General features: G+C 38.5%; 1 protein-coding gene across 7 annotated transcripts in view; it reads left to right on the top strand.

Annotated features, from left to right (window-relative positions):
* Window positions 1-24,885, top strand: part of ESRRG (estrogen related receptor gamma) — a 489,078-nt gene that overhangs the window by 405,186 nt on the left and 59,007 nt on the right. For all 7 annotated transcript variants that reach the window (XM_050950238.1, XM_050950240.1, XM_050950241.1 and 4 more), the window contains 2 exons: window positions 18,753-18,863; window positions 23,366-23,527. In XM_050950238.1, coding sequence (XP_050806195.1) covers window positions 18,753-18,863; window positions 23,366-23,527 — 273 coding nt within the window. The remainder of the gene's footprint in view (window positions 1-18,752; window positions 18,864-23,365; window positions 23,528-24,885) is intronic.

Below are 24,885 nucleotides of genomic sequence, written 5' to 3'. Positions count from 1 at the left end.
TCTCCAGGATGACCAGGCTAAGGCCCAGAGAGACCAAAATCAGTTTGTATCCCTCTGTTCCCTTTCATGACATAGTCAAGATCCTACCCCTGTCATGTGGCTGTAGTAATGTAATGATAAGCAGTCTGCTGCCTTCTCCAGACCTCTGTGCACATTTAAGAAGAAGTACAGTGTTATATAGCATCCTTCTGATCCTCCTTTAAATTCATACTAAGTAGTGTAATGAGCATTCTAATGAAGGTAAATGGATCCAAATCTTCCCACTGGGATCAGAGCTGTTTTCTAGCATGAGCAGAGCTTCTGGCGGAGGGAGGGAGAGAGGGGGGCCTGATCCATTGGAGGGAGGATGGGGCAGTTTAAAGGACAGTACCCAAATTAAGGTTTGCTGCTATTCCAGAGCATTGATCAAGAGGGAGGGGAAGGACAGCATCAGTGGATGAGGATTCCCCAAAATAACCTTACTAGGGAGGAGTGGAAGGGCCATAATCCTGAAGCCAGCTGTGATCTAAGGATCCCACCACTCAGTGATCTCCTTTGGGGCTGATCCTTGTGGGCTTTTCTTAGTGTTTCTAGTGCTTCTACTCTGGCAAACTTCCACTGTCAGAGACTGAGTTCAGTAAGTGTTTGCCTGGGTAAGGAGTAAGAAAAGACTGAGAAAGGACTTTAACATTTGACTCTTAGCTTTCAGTAAGCATTAAGCAGAGCTTTATAACTGATTAGGGGTAGGTTGTGACATTTAGGCACTAGGCAGCCTCTAGAATCAAAATCCTTTTCTAAATGCAGAGGGAAGAGTACGCACCCTGCAACATCATTGCTTCCCTCTGTAACCATGGCCACCTCCCTTCAGCACGAGGGACTGCAACTGTTCCCAGTGCTTGCATAGGGAATAAATAGGGTTCAAAAGACTTCTTGCATTATGCTCCATGCAAAGATCAGAAACAATCTGGCCTTTACAGTCTTTAGTAATTATCTCACAGTTCTTTAATATACATTTGAGTGTTAATTTTTGGTTGTGATGTTTTAGCTTCAAGCCATTCCAAGTGTTTTTCCACAGCTCTCTTTACCTTCATGAGCAGCTAGGTTAAATGGGTCCATAGTTTCTAGTTTGCCTAGCGGTGCATGTAACTAACTTCCCATTTTTGCAATGGAACAAATCTAGTCAAGTCCTACAGGAGCAACACCACCACACCTCTGCTCTTCTAACAGGTGATTTGAAAGGTCAAAGATTATTTATGGTCAGTGTTTTTAAGGTTAAAAATATACATTGCAGAATGAAAGGTATTTGTGGTTACTCTCACATCTGTGCTATTTTCTTCCTTTGGGGTTTTTGCTCCAGGAAGGAGAAGGGAATTTATCTTTTATTACTAATCCTATGTATCTTTCACCCTAAATATAGATTACATTCTTTTAATCTGGCTTTGACTGGAAGTAAAGAAGTCTTAAAGTTAAATGATGATTATGCTAAGAGCATTTCTGGCATTGTTGGCAATAGTACTATTCAGTTACATATTTTCCATGTGTTTTATTTACCCTTTTTGTGCATCTTCTAACTGGTAATTGTCACCTCCTGACCTAATTAATTTTATATCTTTAATATTGATGGCAAAAATGTAGAAATATCCTCATGTTTATGGAGGTCAGATAATTTTAGGATTCTGACTGGGATGATGCAAAAAGTATAAAATAAAAATGGAATACACAAATAATTAAAAACTATGCTCTGGCGAATCTGTATATTGCATAAAGATATTAGCAAAACTATCGCTGATATGGATTATTCCTTTCCAAGGGAAAAGTAACAGTATTAAGAATGCCTCAAAATCATCAGTGGTAAAATTAATCAAAGAAGGAGAAACTCTGCCTAAAGTATCCACTGTGTAAACGTACAAGAGAAGAAAGGGGAGGCATGTGAGATGAGAGGCTAAGAAACAGACACTGCTTGTTTTGTGTAACAGGCATTGAGAAAGTACATGTAATGATTTGTTGTAGTTCTTTTTACTTGAAACTTTGGATGCATTTTGAACATTGAATTAAAAATCAACTGTTGCTGGCTTTTGTGATAGTGTGATCTGTAACCAGCAAAGCAGTAGCTTCTTCCCCACAGCTTAATGAGACTACTTTCAGGTCACGCCTGTTTACAGTCAGCCAATCAAGTAACAGAATTCTGAAAAGGTTAAATCAGTGCAACGCTTTATTATAATATATAGCATATAATGTAGTAGATGGGCTATTACAACTCTGAAACTTTATTTTGGTCACTATGAGTTTGACCAGGGTAAAAAAAAAAAAAAAAAAAAAAGCAAGGCATGAATCCATTACGCTTCTGTCATCTGCTCTCACCCTGGTTTAAATCTGGGTAACTCCACTGGCTTCAGTAGCGTTATTTCAGATTTGAACTGGAGTGAGAGAACAGATTTTGGCCTCTTGATTTTACAGTGCTATGTATGTGGCCCTGGTCCTGCAAAAACTTCTGTGTGTACTTAACCTCACGCACTGTAAATAGTTCCATTGCTGTTACTTTGGGCATAAAGTTAAGCATGTGCATAAACTTTTTGCAGGGATAGGGCTTATGATAGGCTGTGCCTTTCAAGAAATTTGTTGATTTAACCAAAAGCAGAGATGCCTATTGTTAAGAAAATGTGCATAGAATTCATTAAGGATACAGAGCTTACTCATTTTTGTATCTTTATTTTTTAATCATTTTTTGCCTCCTTACCTAAAAGTTTTTATATGTTGCCTATGAAATTACTCTGAAATCTCATCCGAACATTCATTTCATTCTAACAGTTACTCTTATTGTTTAATCTAAAATGTTTTCCTTCCATGAACATCTTTGTATACAGGGCATCTTGAATAGTGAAGTGGAGCCTCTTTGGTGAAAAAGAATATTTCTTATAACAACATTTTTTTTTGTTAATTTAGTCTGGCTAAAATTACATACATATTCATGCATCTTAATAAGAACAAAGCTTTACTCTTGGGTATTTTCCATAAATTTGTCCTCATAAGCAATTTGATAGACATCTACTATAACTGTAATGGTGGAAGTTTACAGTAAATCAGTCTCTCTGGTTTAAAAATCTATAATTTATTAACCCATTCCCCAAAGGTCCAACACTTCATATAAGATTACAAGAAAATTGTCACTATTTTTTATTTTAGAGCAGGAAGCATTTTATAATCGGAGTATATTGTCTAATTGTTACAAAATTTATTGTGTTTTACTAATGTAAAATCAATTTAGCTCATGATATTAATTGAGCGTAAGATTATGGATGGCCAAAAAGGGCTTCAAAACATGAGCCCGTTATTGTAGCTATGTTTTTCAGCTAGGGTTTTCTATATTAAGTCTGATCAACATTTAGCTCTGACGCTGCTGTACAATTGCCATTCTGGCTATGTGGGTTAACCATGGTAGTGATGTACACAAACCTTAGATTACCAATACTACAGCTTGAATTAAGTTATGTGATATCACTAATAAACTTCCAATTGATCACTGAAGTATTAATCTGAGATCAGATGCAGATGCTGCAAGTAGGATAAAGTGTCACCCCAGAGTACTGTGACAGACAGTATCACAAAGGATGAGGGTGGCACTATACATGTTGACGGGTAAATCTGCTGCCCCGGGGTCAAAAATACATTGTTAAATATATTCCCTTACAGATAAAGCTCAATATGAACAGTAGACTACATTTTTGTTTTCATTCTCAGTACTTTTATCTGTATCATTTAGTACAGGTTTTATTAAGTACATTGAAAGGTTAACTCATTGTCTTTTTTATTTTCTTATTTGCTATTTTGCATAGGTAAAACGTTGAAACTTAGTGTTGACAGCTTCTGTGCTTTTATCATAAGCCTTGTGAAACTGAATGTTTTCTTAAAGCCCTACCTGCTGGAGTCAGGTTATTATATGAGAAACTCAGCTTGCATTTTAAAAAAAAGTAACTTTCTAGCTTTCATGGTTGTAGAGGAAAGATTGAGCCAGTGGGATTCACATCCTCAAAAACCAGAAAGTAAACAGAAAGAACACAAAATGTATTATTTTTTAAATGTGATTGTTGGGGACCTGACCTTTAAACTAATTAAAGAAATACCGTTACGAGAAAAAAATGAACACTTCTTATTTTTAAAACCTCCTTCCCTAAACTGCTCTTAGTGTTTTAGTACTCTAGACCCTGACCTAGTTTCATGTATCTGCTTCCATGCTTCCACCTGCACATAACACCATTGAAGTCAATGGGATCTGCACAAGTGTGAAGGCCTGGCCATGTGAATCCAAGTGTAATGACCGTGTGTAGGAATGGAACCTTCTACCATAAACTGAAAGAATTTTAAAATCTAATCTTTTCATTATTTCTATGGTTTACTTCTCACTCAGCTTGTACGATAGAACTAGACTGGTCAATGTCACCTTTGTTTCAGTTTCACTTTCTGGTTCTTATGCGTGTTCAGAATTTTGTTATGGTTAGGTTCATAGTAGCACGGGGGAATGGTTAGCTGGAAAGAAAAATCTCGGAATTTATTGAAACATTTTTGTTCCTGTTAAGTTTTGTAAATACAAACATACCCTTTTACAAATGTAGAGTCTGAGCTGCGTTGATGTTGTCCCTTCAACCAAATCGTCCCATGACCTCATCACAGCATTCGCATACCTGCTGACAATGTCAGCATGAATGTTCATATAGTTTGCCACTTCATATTAAATATTTATTTTATTTCTCATGAACACTTCTGCTGACATGGTATCAGGCCACGATATAAGCATTTTTAAAATCTCTTCCAGGCACAGCCATTTTGAGTATGGATTTCCCCACAGGAGCTGCAAAGTGGGCACTCTGTAACATACAGAATAGTTATGAAGGCCCCAATCATGCAAAAATGTGGGCATTTGCTGAATTTTATGAACAAGTAGTGCCTAGCATTCAATTGGACTCCTCATAAGTGTAAAAACAAGAAGTTACACAAACATTTGCAGAATTGGGGCCTGAGTTAAAGCACTTTTATCCTGGAAAAGCCACTACTGATATACCCAACTTCAGGAGATGTGCTGATCCATGAAGGTTACAGGTCTAAGTTAAAGTGGAACCCCCAAAATCAGAGGCGGATTTATCATGAAACAAACAGTGTGGTGGCACGGGGCCCCCAATGACAGCGGGCCCCCAAAATGCAGGACAAATCTCATCTGAAAACCTGCCCCTAAGTCCTGGCCAGTGGCGCAGTAGGGCTCAGGCAGGCAGGCTGCCTGCATTCCGTGGCTGGTGGCCCCACGCCACTCCTGGAAACAGCTGACTGCAGGCATGTCTCTGTGTGACCCTGGTAGTGGAGGAGGCGGCTCTTGGCGCTGTCTTGGCCCAAGGCAGTGCACGGAGACTCGCTGCCCTCTTCCCTCCAAGGGAGGCGTAGAAATGTGCCAGGAGCAGACAGCAGAGCTAAGGCAGCTCCCTGCCTGTGATGCCTCCCTCCCTCCCTCCGTGCTGCGCTGCTCCCGGCAGCGGCCCGCATATCCCTGCAGGCATTGGGGGCGTGTGTCTCTCTTTGCGCATTGCCCCCGCCTTGAGCGCCCATTGGCTGGGAACTGTGGCCAGTGGGAGCTGTGGAGGCGGTGCCTGCTGGCAGTGGTGCACAGAGACCTCCTGCCTAGGAGCCGCTGCCAGATGGGTGTGCCGGTCACTTTGAGAGGCATGCTGCCCCCCCGACCTCTGTCACACCCCAACCCTCTGCCCCAGCCCAGAGCCTGTACCCCACACCCAAACATCCTCCCAGAGCCCGCACCCCTCAGCCCCTCCTGCACTCTATCCTCCTGCCCCAATCAAGGTACCTCACTTTATTTTCATTTACTTCCTATTACTTATAATACAGAAGGAGGAGGAAGAAAAAAAGAATGAAAAATCAGGGGGAGAGAGGATATTCTTTTTCTTGGCTGGGTCCCAACGGTGGGGTAGGGTGAAAAATGAAACTGTGCACAAGGCCCCACTAATCTAAATCCACTACTACCCAAAATTATCTTGGTTTATATCATCCTGAGTAAAGACTTGAAATTGACACAGGGGAGGGATCCATTTTACATGTTACTACTTGGAGAAGAAAAAGAGCATGTGCTGCAGCATATTCCAGAAAAAAAAATCCTGTCTAAATTCAATTCTGGAACTGATCCTGGAGCCCTGACTCACATGAGAAGAGCTGGTAGAATATTATACCCAAGTAGTTTATCCAATTAATTATTTGTTGAATACATTATTTTCCTACTCTTCTACCAGCTATATAGACTTTCATATGCCATTCATGAGACACATTATTCACCAACTTGTTTTTTAGAAAAGGAGAATAATTTATTTGCAGATAATTTTTCCTACTATTCAATAAGCTGTAGACTTTGGGTCCTTTTACCTGAGAGCTCTGCAAATAAAACATATTCTCCTTCCTGAAAAGACGTATGTTTCTTCTTCCTTCCCACTGGTCAGCAACAGAATATTTCAAGCCACAAAATAGCTAGTATTAGTAAGCAATACCAGCAAGTTGTCATTTCACATGATGTCATTTATTTTATAAAGGTATATTTTGATTTGATGTACATCTGACCACAAAATCTAAAAGAGTTTTGGCTTTGAGTTGAAGGGAGTCTCTCTAATTCAGTGCCACCTGTGTCTTGAAATATAAGATATGTTGTTAAGGTTCATTCTTCTGCCTTAACTCTGAGCTTTTTCTTTCATGCCATGAGCAACACTGCAAAGGAGGATGCTGTGATATGGCATGGCAGTACCCTCCAGTGTGAGCATATCATCCTAAATTAGACAGATTTTTTTCCTTCTAAATGCCAGGTAAAGATTCCCATTATAAAGTAAACAACTGCCCTAGAGAGAAGTAAGAAGGAGGGGGTATAAACCTGGGATCACGAAGTCCTTGCTGTCACAACATGTGGCTGTTTTTATCGCAAACTGGTATAAGCCACCACTGGCCTTTTCTTTTGTAAGAGGAAGCATTTTAAGATATAATGGAAAATGGTATATGGACAGGAAGAAGAATGTACAGAGAAGTGAGGGCATTTCCTGGAGGTACAAGTAACTACTAGTGTGTGTGAGCATTATCTTGCTGGATGCTATTATTATTTCTATTGCAGTAGAATACAGAGGCTTCAATTGTGGCCCCATTTTTATAGGCATATATGAACACTTAGAAAGCCATGGTCTTTAGCCAAAAGAGCTTGCTATCAAAGACAACAAGCAACACACTAAAGGGAGGAGGAGAGGAATACTATCAAAACATGCATCAATTCATATACATTATAGATCCCATTTTTAAACCACTTAAAGGAGTGCCTGCATAAAATGCAACCTCATCTGTCCTGTGTCCAAAACCCACATTTCCATCTATAAGAGGTGTTTATGTCAGTCCATTTTTGTGTGCAGCTGGCGTGCACACATTTATGTGGGCCAGTTTATGGGGAGTACTCTCATTTCAGCATGTGGCACTCTGTGTAGTCTCCTGAATTATGCCAGTACATTCTAACAAGAGGTAAGATTTTATCTAATGAGAACATAGGCTGTATTTAAGCACAATTCTGACATCAGAAAATGCGTTAGTGGAAAGATGTGGATTAAGCTTCTTGCTTTATTATTTCTCAGGGCAGGGAGCGCTGGACTTTGTAGGGCCTTAGAAATGGGGAGTGGGAAGATGAAATGAGTGCATTTCAGGACTGTGACAAGATGTTGGTGAATCCTTGAGAGTTGGTGTATCCTTTAGGTGCAAAGTTGGGGAGGTTCCACAATGTATGGCATAGTTCATGAACAGTGACAGAATGGAGGAATAATTACATAGTGCTTGAGCAACAGAAATATGGTTTGTAAATGTATTGAGTATATGGGAAATAATTGTTTAATAGCAATATGGCTTGGTAATTAAAAATCTATCCCTTCATACACTTCATTGTATAAATAATATTTTCCCCTATAGGCCAAGTACCCAGATCTGAAAACTGTAATTACAACATTTTGTTGACTTGTTCCAAAATTAGTATCTCATTTTGTGTCAAGAAGCTTAGAAGCCTCTTTGCAATCCAGGGATGCTCATGGAATGAAAGAATTAAGAGTTAGTTGGCACTATTAAGAGTGGTCTTAAAATGAAAAACAAATGAAAACTATATTGCCAATGGAGAGACTTAAAATAGTTGTAAATGAGAATCAAGCCCATAGTATTTCAGTGAAGGCCAATTTAAACTTATCTGGCAGAGTAAAGGAGCCTTTAGGTGGGCATAAATGTAGTCTTCCCTTTTATATTGCCAGATGAATGTAAATTGAGAATTAAGCCCCAAATCTTTAGAATCATATTCTGCTCACTTTATTTGTCCAAGTAGTCCCATTGAACTGTCCTTGATGAAGATGAATAGAATTTGATCCTAAAAACCTAAAAAGAAAAGGTATTTACATAAACATAAAAGATTTAAAAAAAATAAGGAAGGATCATTTTGTCTGGCGTTATCGGTGTAAACAACTCATGTTTTTAAATCTGTATGTTGAATAAGGCATCCATTTAGGGGTCTAAATTTTTGATGGTGTTCCTTTAATTTACTCCAGCTCTGTTCCAGGAAAAAGAAGTAAGTTCTTCTGGGCACAAGTCGTAATTCTAAGCAAGGTTCTTCTCAGTCTCAGCAATACTGAGATTCTCACTTTACATAGCTCTTTCAGCTTATAATATTTGGGACTTTGCTGTGACTTCTGGATCCCAAATTAATTTTTGAATCCAACCTCTCCAAGTCACCAGTTGAAATATTACTAAACTGCATATTATTATTTCTGAAAGGGATATTGAGATCCTGATTCATGCTATCAATACTTCAAGTCGGATTACTGTAATGCATTTCATTTCAATCTTCCTGCATCTCTTGAGAGTTGCCAGCAAATGGTCCAGAACTTAACAGTTAGACTTCTTTCCTATTAGAGTTGTCACTAGCATATCTCTTGAATTCTTTATAAGCTTTGCTGGTGTGATCTAGAATAAAAGCTTGCTTGTGACTTTCAAACATTGATGTGGCTTTGCTCCAACTTCCTTTTTTGACCTTCTTGTCTCCTTGTATTCCATGTCCATTGCTTGGATTGCAAGATAGCTGTTTCTCTCCCTGGGCTTGACACCTTAGAATAGTGGTTGCAAGTGTTTTTATCCACTGGTGCCACAACATTCTAGAAAGTTCTCTCTCATTAAAATGGTCTTAATTTTGAATTTCGGAACTTGAAAGCACGCATGTTTGATTAATATTTAAATAGTTTTACATGAGAATTGTTGGTATTCGGGGATAAATTGCCCTTGTGTTTTGTTTTACTCAGTATTGTCCCATGAGGTCATATGTATAATAAAATCATAATGTATATTTAATATGGTAATGATATATAGGCACACTAATATAGCATTTAACTGTGACATTAACACTTTTCATGTTATTCATAAATATCTTTGCAGTATTTTACATGTCTGACTAATTACTATCATGTACTCAATATGCTAATTTAGAAAGAGACCATATTTGGTAGTGGTGATTATTCATTTCATAACCAATCACATAACAGTTTTGCAGTTTATGTGCTCTTGCTTTTAGCTTCCTTTTTTGCACAAATTGCAAAAGTTCCATCTTAGTTGAAACACCACCCCTTTCCTTGTTTTTAACAGGTGAAATAAAAGTTATAAATATTGTTTGGCCCTTCCTTAATAGCTTATTTCTGATCTCCCTAGTATCAGAATAAATTTGTCATAATTCTAGTGAATTTCTACTGCTGTCCAATTGGTGAAAGATTAAACTTAGGCACCCAGTGTTTGGTACATGCAGTGTAAATCTTCTGGATAAGAAATACATTTAGAAAAAGTGCCTGTTTGAAAAGGAGGATTCCTTTAATTAAACTGGGGAGGTGAAAATGATGAGTATTGAATGTTTAATGCAGCATTTTAGATGCCCTGGGTTTTTTTTTCTTTTTTTTCTTTGCACATTTACCTCATCTTGAGCAGAAATAAAAGGTTCAAGGCTTGTCACCATCGGTTTATAGATAGCTGTTTAAAAATAATGAGATATTGGGTATTGTAAGGCTCAGGGCTGTCTTGCCAGACTCATTTATTTCCATTCACCTTTTGTCAGAATTGCAGACGAAGACATTCAATTAAAAGTTGTCACCTGTTGCATATGACCTAATTTGTACTTGTAGGTGTCACCATTTAGGATACTGTGTTTCATATGGAGCCATTTATTTATTTATTTATTTTAAATGTAAAACAACAGTTCACTTGGGAAACATTTTGGGCCATGTTATAAAATGTGGCACCATTTCTGTAGAGGCTACTACTCACTGGCAGTCACTTGTGCAGAAATAATGGAATATATTTGCACAAACCCTCATTTACATGGAAAGATTGACTTTAAGGGGGTTTTATGCATAAACATTGCTTTGTTTAATGCACAAATAATAGTGCACACAAATTCCACATGACGATTGCTACATGTAAACTTAAAACTTCTTGCAAAGAAGGAGGAAGTGTTATTATCCTCATTTTAAGGCCGGGAAAACAAGGCATAGATAAAGTAAGTGACTTACCCACAATTATAAAGTAAGTTAGTTGCATAGTAAAATAGAGAACATAAGACTACTGACTTCCAGCCAACTGCTCTAATCATTGTACATGCTATATTCCCAAACTAGAATGTTACAAGGATGTCTCTTGTAAATGGTAAATTCCATCCCTTAGACAAATTAGGAAATATCTTTTGGGTCCTGGCTAGGGGTGAAAGTAACTTAAAAGTCTTACCGGTACAAGGGCCTGGCTCTGGGCCCCCAGAAGGGAGAGGGCCTCAGGCAAAGGGATGGGGCCTCGGGGGGGGTTGAGGGTCAGCCTCCCCCAGCCATCCCTTCAGCACTGCCCGGCCTGTGCCACCTGGGGCTCCGGCAGTGATTTAAAGGGCCTGGTGCTCTGGCCGCTCCCTTTTAAATTGCCAGGCTTGGAGCAGCTGCCCCTTCTGCCCCTCAGCAGTCCTGAGGAGGGGCCAAGGGGGCAGTGACGCTAAAGCACTGTTGCTGCAGTGCTTTAAAGAGGGTCCCTAAAGCGCTGCCGTGGCAGCAGTTTAGCATCAGCCATGTACCAGCCCGTACCAGCCCATACCAGCGGCCACTTTTTATTGGTGCACTGTACTGGTCCGTACTGGCCCACTTTCACCTCTGGTCCTGACTGACTGTAAAGTAGGAGGAGGATTTTTAGACTTCCTATGCAACACTAAATAATGTGTTCAGTTGTGCAGGTTGCTATCAGGAAACAAAAACTCTGCAGACTTTCCCTTGCTAATTTTTAATTTAGCTGTAGAGCAAGAAAGCTTTAATGTGAGTCATGGATTTTATCTTTGATGATTTAGGACTCAGTTTTCAAAAAATAAAAATAAAAATCAATGCCTAATGACCACGCATTTTGCATCTCTGGCTGCATTTTTAGTTTTACCTCACATGCTTCCAAATATGATACCAAATGATTTCAAACACTCACAAATTGGCATCTGCACAATTCAGCACATACACCAAATGTACAGCACTAGCAAATAAAGATAGCTCATGTTATCCTTCTCCTTCATGCTATGTAATTTACTGCACATCTCTAGTATATTGTACGTGTTTTTCCACTGCAAATCATTTTGATTTCAGGATTAACTGGCCTCACACTATTCTAATCCTAAAGTATAGAAATTACTGACTTGTCTTAATCTAAGTGTTGTTGCCCACCTTATCTCCAGATACTTTCTGTCTATAGTTACGGAAGAAGAAATTTTTTTTTTAGTAATTTTGGCAAATAAATGTACAACTCAATGTACATAATATTCACTCAACTTTATTCAGCAACCTTATAAATAAACACCGCACGTCCAGGTTGAATTGGAGCATCCTGTCAGAATGTTGTCCCGAGAGAGAACTGAATCAAAGTCTGCCACTAAAATTCCTTCTGCAGTTTCTGATACTGCTAATCTGGTTTTTGCCTCTAATACTGATGCTACTGCTCTTTCTGATGCTGAGTGAGGTGTTGTTCCTTCAGTTTCCTCTCTTGTTAGTCTCACTGTACAATCTTAAAACAATTTTGAGAGTCTTACAAGCATCACTTTTATAAGTGGGACTAATCCAATTTCTTATCCACACTGTGGTGGAAGAGGCCACAGAGTACAGTAACTTCTATTGCACATCTTGAGCACATAATTGGAGGGGGAGCCTACCAAGAAGACATGAGTGTGGAACAGAATCCTGACTGCCACAGTTCTCATGGCTACTGTAGGGGAGTTATAGAGGAAGCACAAATGCAATCCAAAACATCCCAAAGGAAGTTAAAATGAAGGGTTTGATTCTCATCTCCCACCTATTCTTCACTGCAGTAACTCCATTGACATGAGGGGAGTTAATTTTGATTTACTATAGTGTAAGTTATTATTTATATTAATTACAGTAGCACCCATTGCATGCTAGGTGTTTTTCAGGTCAGAAGTAGTCCTGACCACAAAGTGTTCACAGATGAAGACATGCAACTTAAGGAAGTGGGGGAGAGGGATAAAATCTGCTTTAAACAAAATAAAACCCTACATCTCAACTATTGTTGGCAATTTCTTGTAGGCAATCAGGATATTAGAGGGCCTTGAGGAGGGTTTGAAGGAGATGGTAGGGGCATTGCAGATCAGTTCAGAAACTGTGTTCTGTGCATAAAGGGCACCATGCAAAGAACCACAAGGATCTTTGTGGGAGAAGTGAACAAATGGGCATTCGAAGCTGACATCATTAGTAGAATAGAGGGGATGGTGAGGGCCAACATGATCAAGACACATGAGTGATTAATAGGAGGGATAAGGTCACGAATAGCTTAAACTCAGTTCTTAATTTTTGCAGGGCTTTCCAGGACTGAGCCCCAGCATTTCTGGGCTTGTCACATCAGTTATGAAAGTACAAAAATTGCTTGAGCCCCGCCACCTCTTTCATTGCAAATTAAGCACTGCTTAAACTTGAGCCAGTGGAGGGGTTTAAAGAATTGGATGATGTAGTCAGATGGATGGATGAGGAAGAAGACCTTGGGAGCTGTATCTCACATGGACTGGAAGGGGGTATATGAGTGTTGGGGAGACCAGAGAGGATGAAGTTGAGATGTGAGCCTGGGCAAGGGTTTAACGATGTGCAAAGAAAGCAAAGGTTAGGTTTTAGAAATGTTAGTGGGATAAATGGTGTACTTTGGACATGGCCTGGACGTGTGGGCAAGAGAGAGGGAGTAGTCAAGGATGACCCCCACATTAGGGTTTGAATAAAGGGAAGTTTGGGGCGGGGATTGTCTTTTTTGTTCTGTGTTTGTACAGCACCTAGCACAATGACATCCTGGTCCATAATGAGGGCTCCTAGGTGCTATGGTAATACAAATGATAAATCATAATACCCTGTGGTACGTATAAATACAGGATTGGATTGATGGAGACAAAGCAGGAATGCAAAAATAGAGTATGGCTTGTCTTCACAGAAACTGGAACTGAAATAACTAAATTGGTTGTAACTCACAACGTAAGTTATTTCAGAGCACGTCTGTGTGTGGACATTCTTTATTTCAAAATAATAGTGCCTTGTTTCATTATTACTTGAGTTGGTAAAGAATTGGCTTATAGTCACCCAGGAAGTTTATGATAGGATCAGGAACTGAACCCAGTTCTATAGAGTCCTAGTCCAGTGCCTTAGGCACCAGACTATTCTTTTTGTAAGGTCAGTTGAAGAAACCCTTATGCCATATTGGATTGTGTAGCTGCCTCTTCAAAAAAGTTTAGTTACTTCATGTATTTGTATTTTTCTGGCTCTCCATGTATTCTAGCCCATGACTAATCCTTACCATCTGAGTTTTGTAAATTATGTTGAAGTGTGTGATTTCCCTTCCTGCTCTAACAGGTGATTTAGTGTTTGTAATTAGAGGCAAAGTGGAGTGTTCTGTTAGTTGCTATAGTGTTGACTGCTGAAATCATGTTTTAATTGGTAATTGGCCCATTTCTTTAGTCCATACAGAGATAAAATTCTCGTTGACATCACTGGGATATTTCCTGTTTAAGGATTTCAAGACAAAGGCTGACATTAGAGTACATTAGAGGCCAGATCCTTTGCTGATCTGAGTTCACTTGGCTTAGGTTAAGCTATACTCATTTATACCAGTGGCCTCAGAGTACTGTAATAATAGAAGGCTTTTCATTGAAAATCTCAGATCACTTTAATGAGGTGGGCTAAGTACCATTATTTTCATTTTATGGATAGGGAAAGTGATGCAATGACAGATTGAGTTGCCAAAGACGCACTTGCACAGTTAGGATTAGAAGAAAGGTCTACTTACTCCTTCTGTACTCTAAATATGTTCCGCAGTATCTCTGTTAATATTATAAACATCCTGTGTTTGCTTACACTAATTAACTTTATGACCAGGATATCAGCTGTTAATATAATTCCCCGAAACCGAGCCTTTTAAAAGCAACTTCTTGCATTGTAATAGTTTGTTTTGGATAGGCAGAGTAGAGCAGGTGAACACAGAAGAGCATATAGTTAGTTATGTTCCAAACAGGCAAATATACTTCTTCTGTTGTGACGACTCTCACAATTGCCATGGTTTACAGGTTGGGAGGTCAGGAATTGGGGGAGAATATATATACACAAAATAAACCTCTCCAACTTCTGGATTCCCGTTCACCACGAAAAACCCCAAATAAACCACTTTTCACTAAGGGTCAGACTCTGGTCTACTTTCTCACTTTTGAGTAACAAATTACTTTGCAAGTAGTCCTTCTAAGACTCCCATTGCTAAGTAAGATTCTCAATGTGAGTAAGAGTGTCAAAATTTGGTTCTAATATAGTTATTTGCTGTTAGGACTAAGCTAAAATTTAAGGAAGCATAATGGTAAATTCTATGTCTATACTAGTAAAAGGTCAGTAGAACCCCAATTTGCTTTTCCATTTACCATTAAAGATATGTTAAAAGCTAACATCTGGGGTGGAGAGGGGATTAAAAAGTATTTTTACACTAAAGTTAGAAGTAGTTACATTACAAAAGTATGTCATTTTAAATTGTGGTTGTTCAGCAATACATTTCCCTAAGATATTAAGAACTACAGTGCTCACACGTTTGTTGTTGTTTGTGTATATACGGATGTTGTGTATATACGGATGTCTGAATGCACATGCGAGTGAATATATAATTCTGTGTATGATTTTGCCACATTGATACTTGTCTGTATTTCCTTCCCATTGAACATGTGAGCAGCTTGAATGACCACCCTGCACCTTTAAGCACGGGGTGGGAGGAAGGGGTGGCTTGGCTGGCTGGCTGGCTGAATGGAAACAATGCTTTATGGCAGAGAGTGTGGGGGATGAAAAACTTTTGCAGAAGGGGACAGGGTGGTCGCTGACTCATGCCCTAGGAATGCAGGGCTTAAAAGGGGCAGCTCTGGGCTAAAGCGTCCCTTTTACACAAAGCCATCTGAAGCAGGAACCACCCTCCCTCCTTTTTATGCAGGAAAATACCAGGTTTGGTTAAGATCTGCTGTGGGCATTACACTAGCCGCACCTTTTTTGTTAGGGGGGTTGGGAAGGAATTTTTCCGTTGCCACCATATTGACTTGGGTGCAGTTGGGAGGAGGAAGGATGTTCCTCTTCCCCACAGCGGGTTCAGGAAGGGCTCTGTTCATACATGGCATGAAGGGCAGTAGGCCATATATCACAACTCATTATCTAAGTGTGCGACTGTCAAGGAAAGGTATACAGTGACCAGATAAATGGCTTGGAAAAGGACTTAAAAAGAGGTGTTGGTTAAAGGAAGGAGCAGGGGGTGGTTGGGGACTCCTATGATTGGTACGGCAAGGAGCCAACCCCTTAACCCTCCTATGAAGAGGGTGGATGATAAGGTCCTGGCAATGGATTTACTGGAGAGACCTGGATGGAAAAAGAGGAGGAGATGGTGGGAGCCCCCTGGGTATGGTAAGGTCCCAGCAATAAATTTGCTGAAGGGACTTGGATGGAAAAAGAGGGGGAGCTGCTAAAAGCCCCCCGGGTAATTACAGAATAAACAGGAGGTTACCTGCACTGTACATTTTATCCGTCGGGTAGTCCCAGACATCTAATAATAAAGTTACGGCCTAATTAAACCCATGTCGTCTTCTTTCGGTGTAGCCAGACAATGTGCATCTGTGCAAATGCAAGGGAGGAAGAATCGTTCTTCTTGGTAGATTTCTATTATTTTAATTTAATCTTCAGTTCCATTACTTTTTGATTAAACATACTTCTGTCCAATGCGATCCGTCTTTTATCTCTATGAAATCTGCTCCGAAGCAGAAAGAAAGATGACACCTGAATTATGCAGAATTCATTTTCTATCTATTTTTCTTAAAATGCTGGGCAGTCTTTTTATAATTCCACCAGTCTCATATGTGGCTTGCTCTAATCCCCTGCCTTTTTCTGAATGTTCAACCAACAAGCCACGACCTTTTTAATGCATTTTCTGGCAGTATAGTTTCTTGAATGTCAGTTTTCCTAGGTGGAGATCAAGCTCCTTGGGGTGCTTATGGACATTTATTAACCATTAATTGAAAATTCTCTGTCTAATAAACTGTAATAACTTGTGCTAATGAATGTATATGCTTAACTTGAATTACAGATAAGCATACACATGTTGTGTTAATCTAATTCTGTTCCCAGTGAAGTTACTCTGGGTTTATACAATATATATCTGAGATCAGAATTTGGTCTCGTGGGTAATATATATATACACACAAATATGTTTATGATAAGGATATATGAACACACTGTAAACACATAGATAAATACATAGAGATTTCATTCATAAGCATGCTTTGATCTCTATGGGTACATGATTGCTTTATGATTTATATAGTGTGATTCATAAATGTATACAGATTAGATGGGTAATTAATCAAAAATGTGTTCTCTGTGTTTAAGTAAGCAGATGTACAGTTTCAGTTAAAACCGTATGATCTCATGCAACACTGTCTAGGCTTGGAGACCACTACACAGTTTCATGATTAGCAAAGAGCATGGAGAACTCTTGCATAGAATTGTAGGTTGTGTATTGCAGTTACTGACTTAGAGCCTGATTTTAATACAAATCTTTCCTCATGCTAGTAACCTTTACTCACAGTAGTATTGAAGTCAATGAGAGCATCAAGTAAGGTGACTACTTGTGTGAGTAAGAGTTTGCAGGATTGAACCCTTCACTTAATTTCTTCCAGTCCTCAGCAACTAGTGTGTCGAGAACCTAAGTGTGTGAATAACAGAAGGGAAAGAGAGGGAGAAATGGCCAGAAGAAATGTAAAAGTGAGAAGAGCTGAAGAGCTGGCTGTGGGATTTTTGACCTTTCATCAAAATATCCTTCTCCAACCAAAATCCATTTAGTCTGTCTCCTCTTTTGGTTGAAAAAGGAGTGATCACTCTTCCCTTGCAGTTAGCTTTTTTTTTTCTCTCACCAGAGCATGTCCATAGACAGCACACTGATCCTTGCTCTTTTAGCCCTGCCAAAGGTGCCCCCAGACAGCAGCGGATTCCAACATCCCATGTTAAGTACAGGACTGGCCCTAGAGAAGGGGCTTTAACAAACTGGAACTCCCATCATTTGTAGATTTTTCTGAGTTCAAGCCAGCTCTGGAAAGAAGGAAAGATGAAGAAGGAAGGATGCGGAGAAGCAGCAGATGATGGGGAAGAGAGAGGACAAGTTAATCATATAATGAAAATAGAAGTGTGCAGGGAGGACGTTGTCATATGTTGAGTTCTTCAGTGGTTAAATCTGTGTCATCAGAAGTTGTGCTTGGCCTTGCCTTACTTGCTGAGGTTTTCTACATAAAGGATGTGTTGCTGCCTGGAATCTGTCTGGATGATTCAGAATGAAATAAAAATAATTTGTTGCTTTATGCATGCCACCTACTTTTTTGTGCTAGAGCAACTCCAGCTTGTTTCAGGAAGTTCAGTTCATATAAATCCCGTGCCTAGACATCTCAAGTAACACAAATGTACTACTTAAGCCATATATAATGTGACAGCAGAATGCAAATGCTGATTTGGCTTTACTGATATCCAGATGCATGCAGATCTCTGTCCTTTGCAGCCCCAACGTAACCCCTACTATCGAGTCATTTCCAAAGGATTTTTAAACCATATTTGTACCCCTATAATACTTCAAGAGGTTACTCTACAGTTACTGCAGTCAGTTCTCTAGGCTGTGTTAAGTAAATGCATCTCTACTATCACAACAAGATTCAGTGTTAATTGTTTCTGAAGTTCTCATTCTTCATGATCCTTTGCTTCATAATGGTAGCCTAGTAAATCTGTTTATGCTTATAACATATAGAGGTTGACAAAGCTGCTACTAAAGAGGACTTTTTAGCTCAGAATCTCCCGAACTGAAGGAATTCTAGGCCAAACCCCAGTCTCAGAGCAGTTAGCATGTTAGTAGCAAGGTGTTCTGAAAATAATTGAAATATTTTAAAATTATCTTCTCCACAAGAAATTATAGTCTAAACTTTTAGCTTGTTTGTATGAAAATATAAATAGGTTGCAAGTACTTATGAGTAATTATATTTTTTCAGTTGCTTTTAATAATTATAGTTGTGAGAAAAGAAATTTGCTTTGGGTATGCTACAGAAATCTCTCAAAGCACTAGGTAGAAGATTGTCACGTGAAATGCATCACAACGAAAGTATTAAATAAGTATGTTCATTTTTCCCATTTTAGGAGTCCGCCTAGACAGAGTACGTGGAGGTCGCCAGAAGTACAAGCGCAGAATAGATGCAGAGAACAGTCCATACCTGAACCCTCAGTTAGTTCAGCCAGCCAAAAAGCCATGTAAGTACATCAGATGTATCAGTTTTTTCTCTGCGTCCAAAACATCAATAAATTCTGGACCCATTTTAAGCTTCCATTGACTTCCTTAGGACAAGCATTTGTCCCTAAAAGGCTACAGTAAATGCGATAATGTTATCCAGTTAACATGAGCATTTAAAAAGATCTTATTAGTTATCTTCATCTTTTTCTCAGACTGTCAGATGAAGCTTTTTGCAGGTGGAAGCATATTAATGCATGGTTTATGCAGTGCACATTTTTCATTTACAGGTTATATTTATTTTCATTGGTACATAAAATGGTTCATACTGTGATCATTAGTTCACTGGAGCTTCTAGTTTCAGATTTCACAAGAATGTGATTTTTGTAGTTTTCACTTACTAAATGAGTTTGACTGCTCAACCTCCCAATGAAAATACATTAGGAGCCTCATTAATTTATAGCTATAGAAGGTTAACACACTAGCTAACATTAGATGAAAAGAGGAATGTGCTACGCTAATAACAAGCATAGGTTGGTAGTTCCGTCTCTGATGTTCTTATGGGCATTATGTGTTTGTTTTTGTTTTTTTAAGTGTCCCTGAAAGAAAATTAGAGTGAGAGAGAAGAGAGTTGATCATTCCTTTGCTAAAATACAAGTTCCATCCTCTTTGCAATTAACAAAAAATAGGAGGTTTTGCTCTACAGCGTATACAAACTCAAGCAGCAACTACTAATTCCATGAAGTAAATTTAATTGCATTATATATCTAGTGCAAGAGACTATGGAATTAGCCTACAAAGGTATGAATTTCCTACCAAGTACTTGTGAACTCTTCCATATTTAGATCCGAATTCCCATACACAGTTGTCACTGTCAAGAAGGCTATTTTGCTATCAAAGTGGGACAACCCTTCTCCCCTCCCCCCCCCATTTAGGGAAAAATAAAAGAAGCACGGAGGTTTTGTGCCCATGACACTACCTAGCGTGTAGAAAACAGTGTCTATTTCAGCTCATGTTCCCCAGTAGGGGACACTGCTGTGTACAATACACATGAGCATATGGGGATCTGTAGAGCAAATAAACAGTCTTTGAACTGTAAGCGAAAGGGCATTTTAGCTATGTCAAAGGAAAAACAACCAGTTTTACATAAAATTAAGGCTTAAGTGAACATATGGCATAGTTTCCCTTTGCCTTTCCAAAAAACATTATGCTGATTATACCTTCAATTGTCCAATCTGGCATCTTCTTCTCAGCCTGCATAAGCTGTTTCACCATTCTGTAAATACAATCTAGGGCTGCATTAAGCAGATTTTTTCACGTTATAATAAAAACTTTCTGATAATACAATAAAATTTACTAAACTCTAAGGCTTAATTTCATTAGCGGTTTAGTTTTGCTGGATACACAGATTGCCAGTTTTTTTCATTTATGTTACGTTGTCATTGAGTTAAAATGTTGATAGCCTCCTAGCATACAAAAATATTCCAGTCCTTTAATATAGGCATAGGTTAACGCTATTGTGCTGAAGCATCCACGAAACTATGTAAACCTGAGATTATTGGGAAGTAATGTATAACAATACCTTTAAGAAGATCACTACCAGTTTCAGTAAACTTCAGTAAAATTTGTCTGAGATAAACTAATCTCCTTATTAATCATTATTACCTAAAGACTTCTGTTAGTTTTCCTTAGTTCTCCCAATTACAAACATTTTTGTAACAAACACTTATAAAACTTAATTTTTGGATCCTGTCAGATAAGTGTCAGGAAACAGTTGAATCGGTTTTATTGAGGAAGTAGCCTGGGAGATTTTCTGGACCCTGACTGATAGTTTGCGCATAACAAAGGCACAGGAATGAAAATTGGGTTCTATTGATTCTAATTAGGGAAACATTAAATAAGATTTACCTAGAAATGGTGCTCATGGCTATTCAATTTCCTGCGTGATGGGGCTTTCTGCGAACATTCAGAATTTTCCTATGCCTATGTACTAAACCTTGCTTCAATACATGCAGCCTTTTTCTCTGTAGTGAAATAACAGGGATTAGGAGGTCTCTTTTAGACAGACCTCTTTCTGCCCTTTTTTGCATTTCCTTTCTTATCTACAGAATCTAGTGGCCTGCCTTCAGGTCTTGTTGTGTTGTCAGAATAATGAAAGTGGAGATTTTGTGAAGCAGAAATGAAAATGTACACTATTCTTGAATCATCTGCAAGAAGCGAACGTTTGATGAAGATGCTGTTATTAAAAGGAGATTTCCAGTCCGTTCCTTGTGTGAATCTGAAGTGAGCACAACTGAATTTGTGGACATTTACCTTAGCAATCTGGAGCTCTTGTTCACAAATATACTTTAATTTTAAATATATGGCTTATGTCCCCATCTTCATGCATTTTAATATGAATGCTGGGTCCATTTATACATTTTTTGAGAACAAGTAGTAAGAAAAATAGAATTTAGTTACTTTGCTTTTCACTGCATATGGTTTGTTGTTAAATTCTTGAGAAAATGTGCTGTAATCTTTGATTTTTGGAAAGAATTATGTTTTCTAATAAGTTAATCAAAAAAACAAATAAAACATCTATTCATTAAAAAAATAAATAATATTATGTTGAATAACTATTTGCCACTATCTGTTAAAATTACCAAGTGACAGCTTTAAATAAGATTACAATTCCCTGTTAATCATTTGATAATAAGTAGAATGTTGAAATAAATAATGATTTAGTTGTCATAGCTCCTACAGATCATATAAACATGAATCCATCCCCTTGCAATAAAACACACTTGATGGAATGCTTTCCAGCTGGGTCTTGCACTTATTTTATGAAGGACTTACATGTATCACAACTTTACACAAATTTGTAATAAGTTAAAATACTAATGAAAATAGATCAGAATCAAGGAGTCAATGTCACAAAAGAGTAGTAAAGCATCAGAAATCAGAATCAAGGAAGGATATTTAGGGAAATCTGACATGAACAGGTATCTTGGAACCTGTCCTGCAGTCGCTATGCAAGTCAAACTCCCATTTATTTCAGTTGTAGTTTTTTCCTGTGAGGACAGTAGGGCCTATATCTGATATTTGGAAGTAGGAAAAAGTATCAACTCCATCAGCTTTCAGAGGGAGTTGAGGGTGCTGGACAATCTTCTAAGGATCGAACCCTATATATGTCAAGCCCCATGATTGTTTATCCCAAGGGACTGAAAGGATTAGTCTTAAGTCCTCTAAAGGGCTACTGTTTAGGCTCTAAGAACATATGCTTTATGTCTGGCTGATACATTTCAGTTTTGCTACAAGATGTCCCTATCATTAAAAGGTAGGACACCTGGCTGCATATATTGGGAAAAGTATAGAAGGCTTAAGGGCCCAATCCATCTCCTACTGATGTCTTTCTACTGAGATCTCTGGAAGGTGGATCAGGCTTCTAAAGAAGAAAAAAGGCTTCTTTTTGCACCTCAGATTAAAGCTTCAATATGCAGTGTAATACTGACAGATTTTATTTGTTTGCAACATGTATACTGTAGAGTTGCGGGCATCTTGTAATAAGCCCGTACAGTTCTTCTTGCGCTTTCTTTTTTGACTGTTCATTCCAATATAACTGATCGCTCCATATAGATCACATGATTCAACTGTGTGCAAAATAAATGTTAAATAAATGAAAATGTTACAGATATTAAAAAGCATTCCAAAATAATACAGTAACATTTTGGTGTACAAAAGAGCTTTCTCAAATAGGGCCTAATTCTGATGTCACTTACACCAGTTTTATGTTGGTATCTTTCCATTGATTTTAATGGAGTTACTCCTGATTTTATCTGTAAATTAAGGAGTATCAGCCCCCTCCTGTTTAAATTTAAAGAAGCAAATTTTGGGTGAGATTCTGAGTTTCTGCACAAATACAGGCAGTAGCTTTTTTATTCCTAGAATACAAGCCCCTGCGACCACAAATCTTAGTCTTATCATTTTAAAAGAGCAGGCTTATAGGTACTATAAGATATATAGGATGATAGCTGCTCAGAAACTCTTGCGATTACATGTATTAGGACAGTTTGACTCTGACATCTAAGATAAAGAATGGCAACAGAAGTTTCAGATTTTAAGGATTTAATGATTTGTTAATTGTCTGTGTTATTTTTATTCAGGCAATGTGCAGGTCTTCTTAAAAACACTATATCCAAAAATATAAATGACAGAAAAAGTTTCAATGTGCAAAACCTAAAACTTATTTCAATCCCTAAAAGTTTTGACAATGACAATTTTATTCCAAATGTTATGATGTAATAATTTTATATGTGCATCTCATATTATTTTATTTGTAATTTATGTACAATAAATTAGTCATGTTTGTTGAAAATGTTTATATCGGGCCCAGTTAATTTCTGCTGTACCTCCTTGGTGGAGTTAATAGAGTCACAAGGGGTAAATTTGGTCACTGTTTTTAAGTTAATGTGAAACTTAATTCACCTATTAGAAAAATAGGGTAACACTGTTGGTGATCTTGTAGCATTCTGGTCCATTTTTACAGATAACAAGATTGTCTCCCATTTACTGGTTGCTGAACCAGAGAAGATCTATGCCATGCCTGACCCTACTGTTCCAGATAGTGACATCAAAGCGCTCACCACACTTTGTGACCTGGCAGACAGAGAATTGGTGGTCATCATTGGATGGGCTAAACATATTCCAGGTACATAATATATATATGTAGTTGTAAAACAATGACCACCTGAAAATCAGCACACAGATTATTACATTACAGTGACAAAATGGGATGACAGATTTATAAAGTTTTATGTTTAAGACTGTAGAATCATTACAGGAATGTTGATTACAATATATCCTGGTCTAGACATAGTATTATTCTTACTATTAAATGGTACTGGTGGAGGTATAAGTGAATGAATGTTTTAACGTGTTTCTTATTAAAGAGGACAGATCTCAGGTGCAGCTGAACTGCACGAGCACTAGTGAGAGATTTGTGTTCAAAGACATCTGAAATCATGCTGTTTAAAACTCTGTACAAGGCTAATTCCTCTGCACCAGATTAGAGCAATCTGAAGGCTGCACTGTGAACACCCCAAAGTGGTAAAAAAAAAAATGCAACGTAGGTTCAGTGTGAAATAGGGGAAACCTGGCCACTATCCCTCTCCTCTGCTATGCCAGCTGGATTTGGGGAAGTGGCATAAGAACATCTACATTAGCAGGCAGATCATCTTATACTGGGGTGACAGTCCTTGGGAGAGTTAAACTGGTTTTAGGGCCAGATTATGCCAGCAGTAGGGCACAAGGAACTACACGTATCTAAATATTTCCTTGGTCTGTGCAAGATGGACCAGTGTCCACATCGCACAATAACATACCATAATTAAAGCTAATTAGCAATCTCAGCAGAGACAGTGGTTAGAAGAAATAATCTCTCAGAGCAAAGATTTGTGGATCTTCTAGGTCAGATCTGAAGCATGTTTTCAATGCAGTGTTTGAGACACTTGTACCTGTTTCTGGCTGTGCCAAGTCCAGGTAAAAGCAGGCTTCTCTAGTCCGGCATGTGCCTATGTAACCTCCCCTTTCTTCCAGTCACCTGAAGCAATGGGTCAGCATGCCCATGCTGACCTGCTCTGCGGCTGCTGCAAACTCATTCTGTACCTCTCTATTCCTTAAAGATGTATGCCCCTTCCTCTAGCAAGCCAGACAAATCCCTCTCTTCCCCCCCTGCTTAGCGTGTAGTGCAGTCATTCTATGGGTTAATAAACAAATACACTCTCCACGGCTGTCAATCTCTCACCTTTCACAAACATATGAAAAAAGTGTTAGCTTTTTATTTGTTGTTTATTTTATTATATTCGTCTTGGTATTCTAGCAGGATAATTGGAGATATTTGTGCATTTCATTCAGCTAATTGCCATATTGGAGCCTCAGCATACCAACCATTCACAGTGAGGATGGATGTACTTTAATTGCTATAGCCAATATAGTAATGTCCTTTTAGATTCCATTTTACCCCATGGAATTTTCTAATTCACCTTAATGTGAATGCATAATCCAGCA

Source organism: Gopherus flavomarginatus, chromosome 4, assembly GCF_025201925.1.
Source record: "Gopherus flavomarginatus isolate rGopFla2 chromosome 4, rGopFla2.mat.asm, whole genome shotgun sequence".
In the NCBI taxonomy this organism is placed as follows: Eukaryota; Metazoa; Chordata; order Testudines; family Testudinidae; genus Gopherus; species Gopherus flavomarginatus.
Note: the sequence above shows the minus strand (reverse complement) of the source record. Positions and strands in the feature narration are given on the sequence as shown.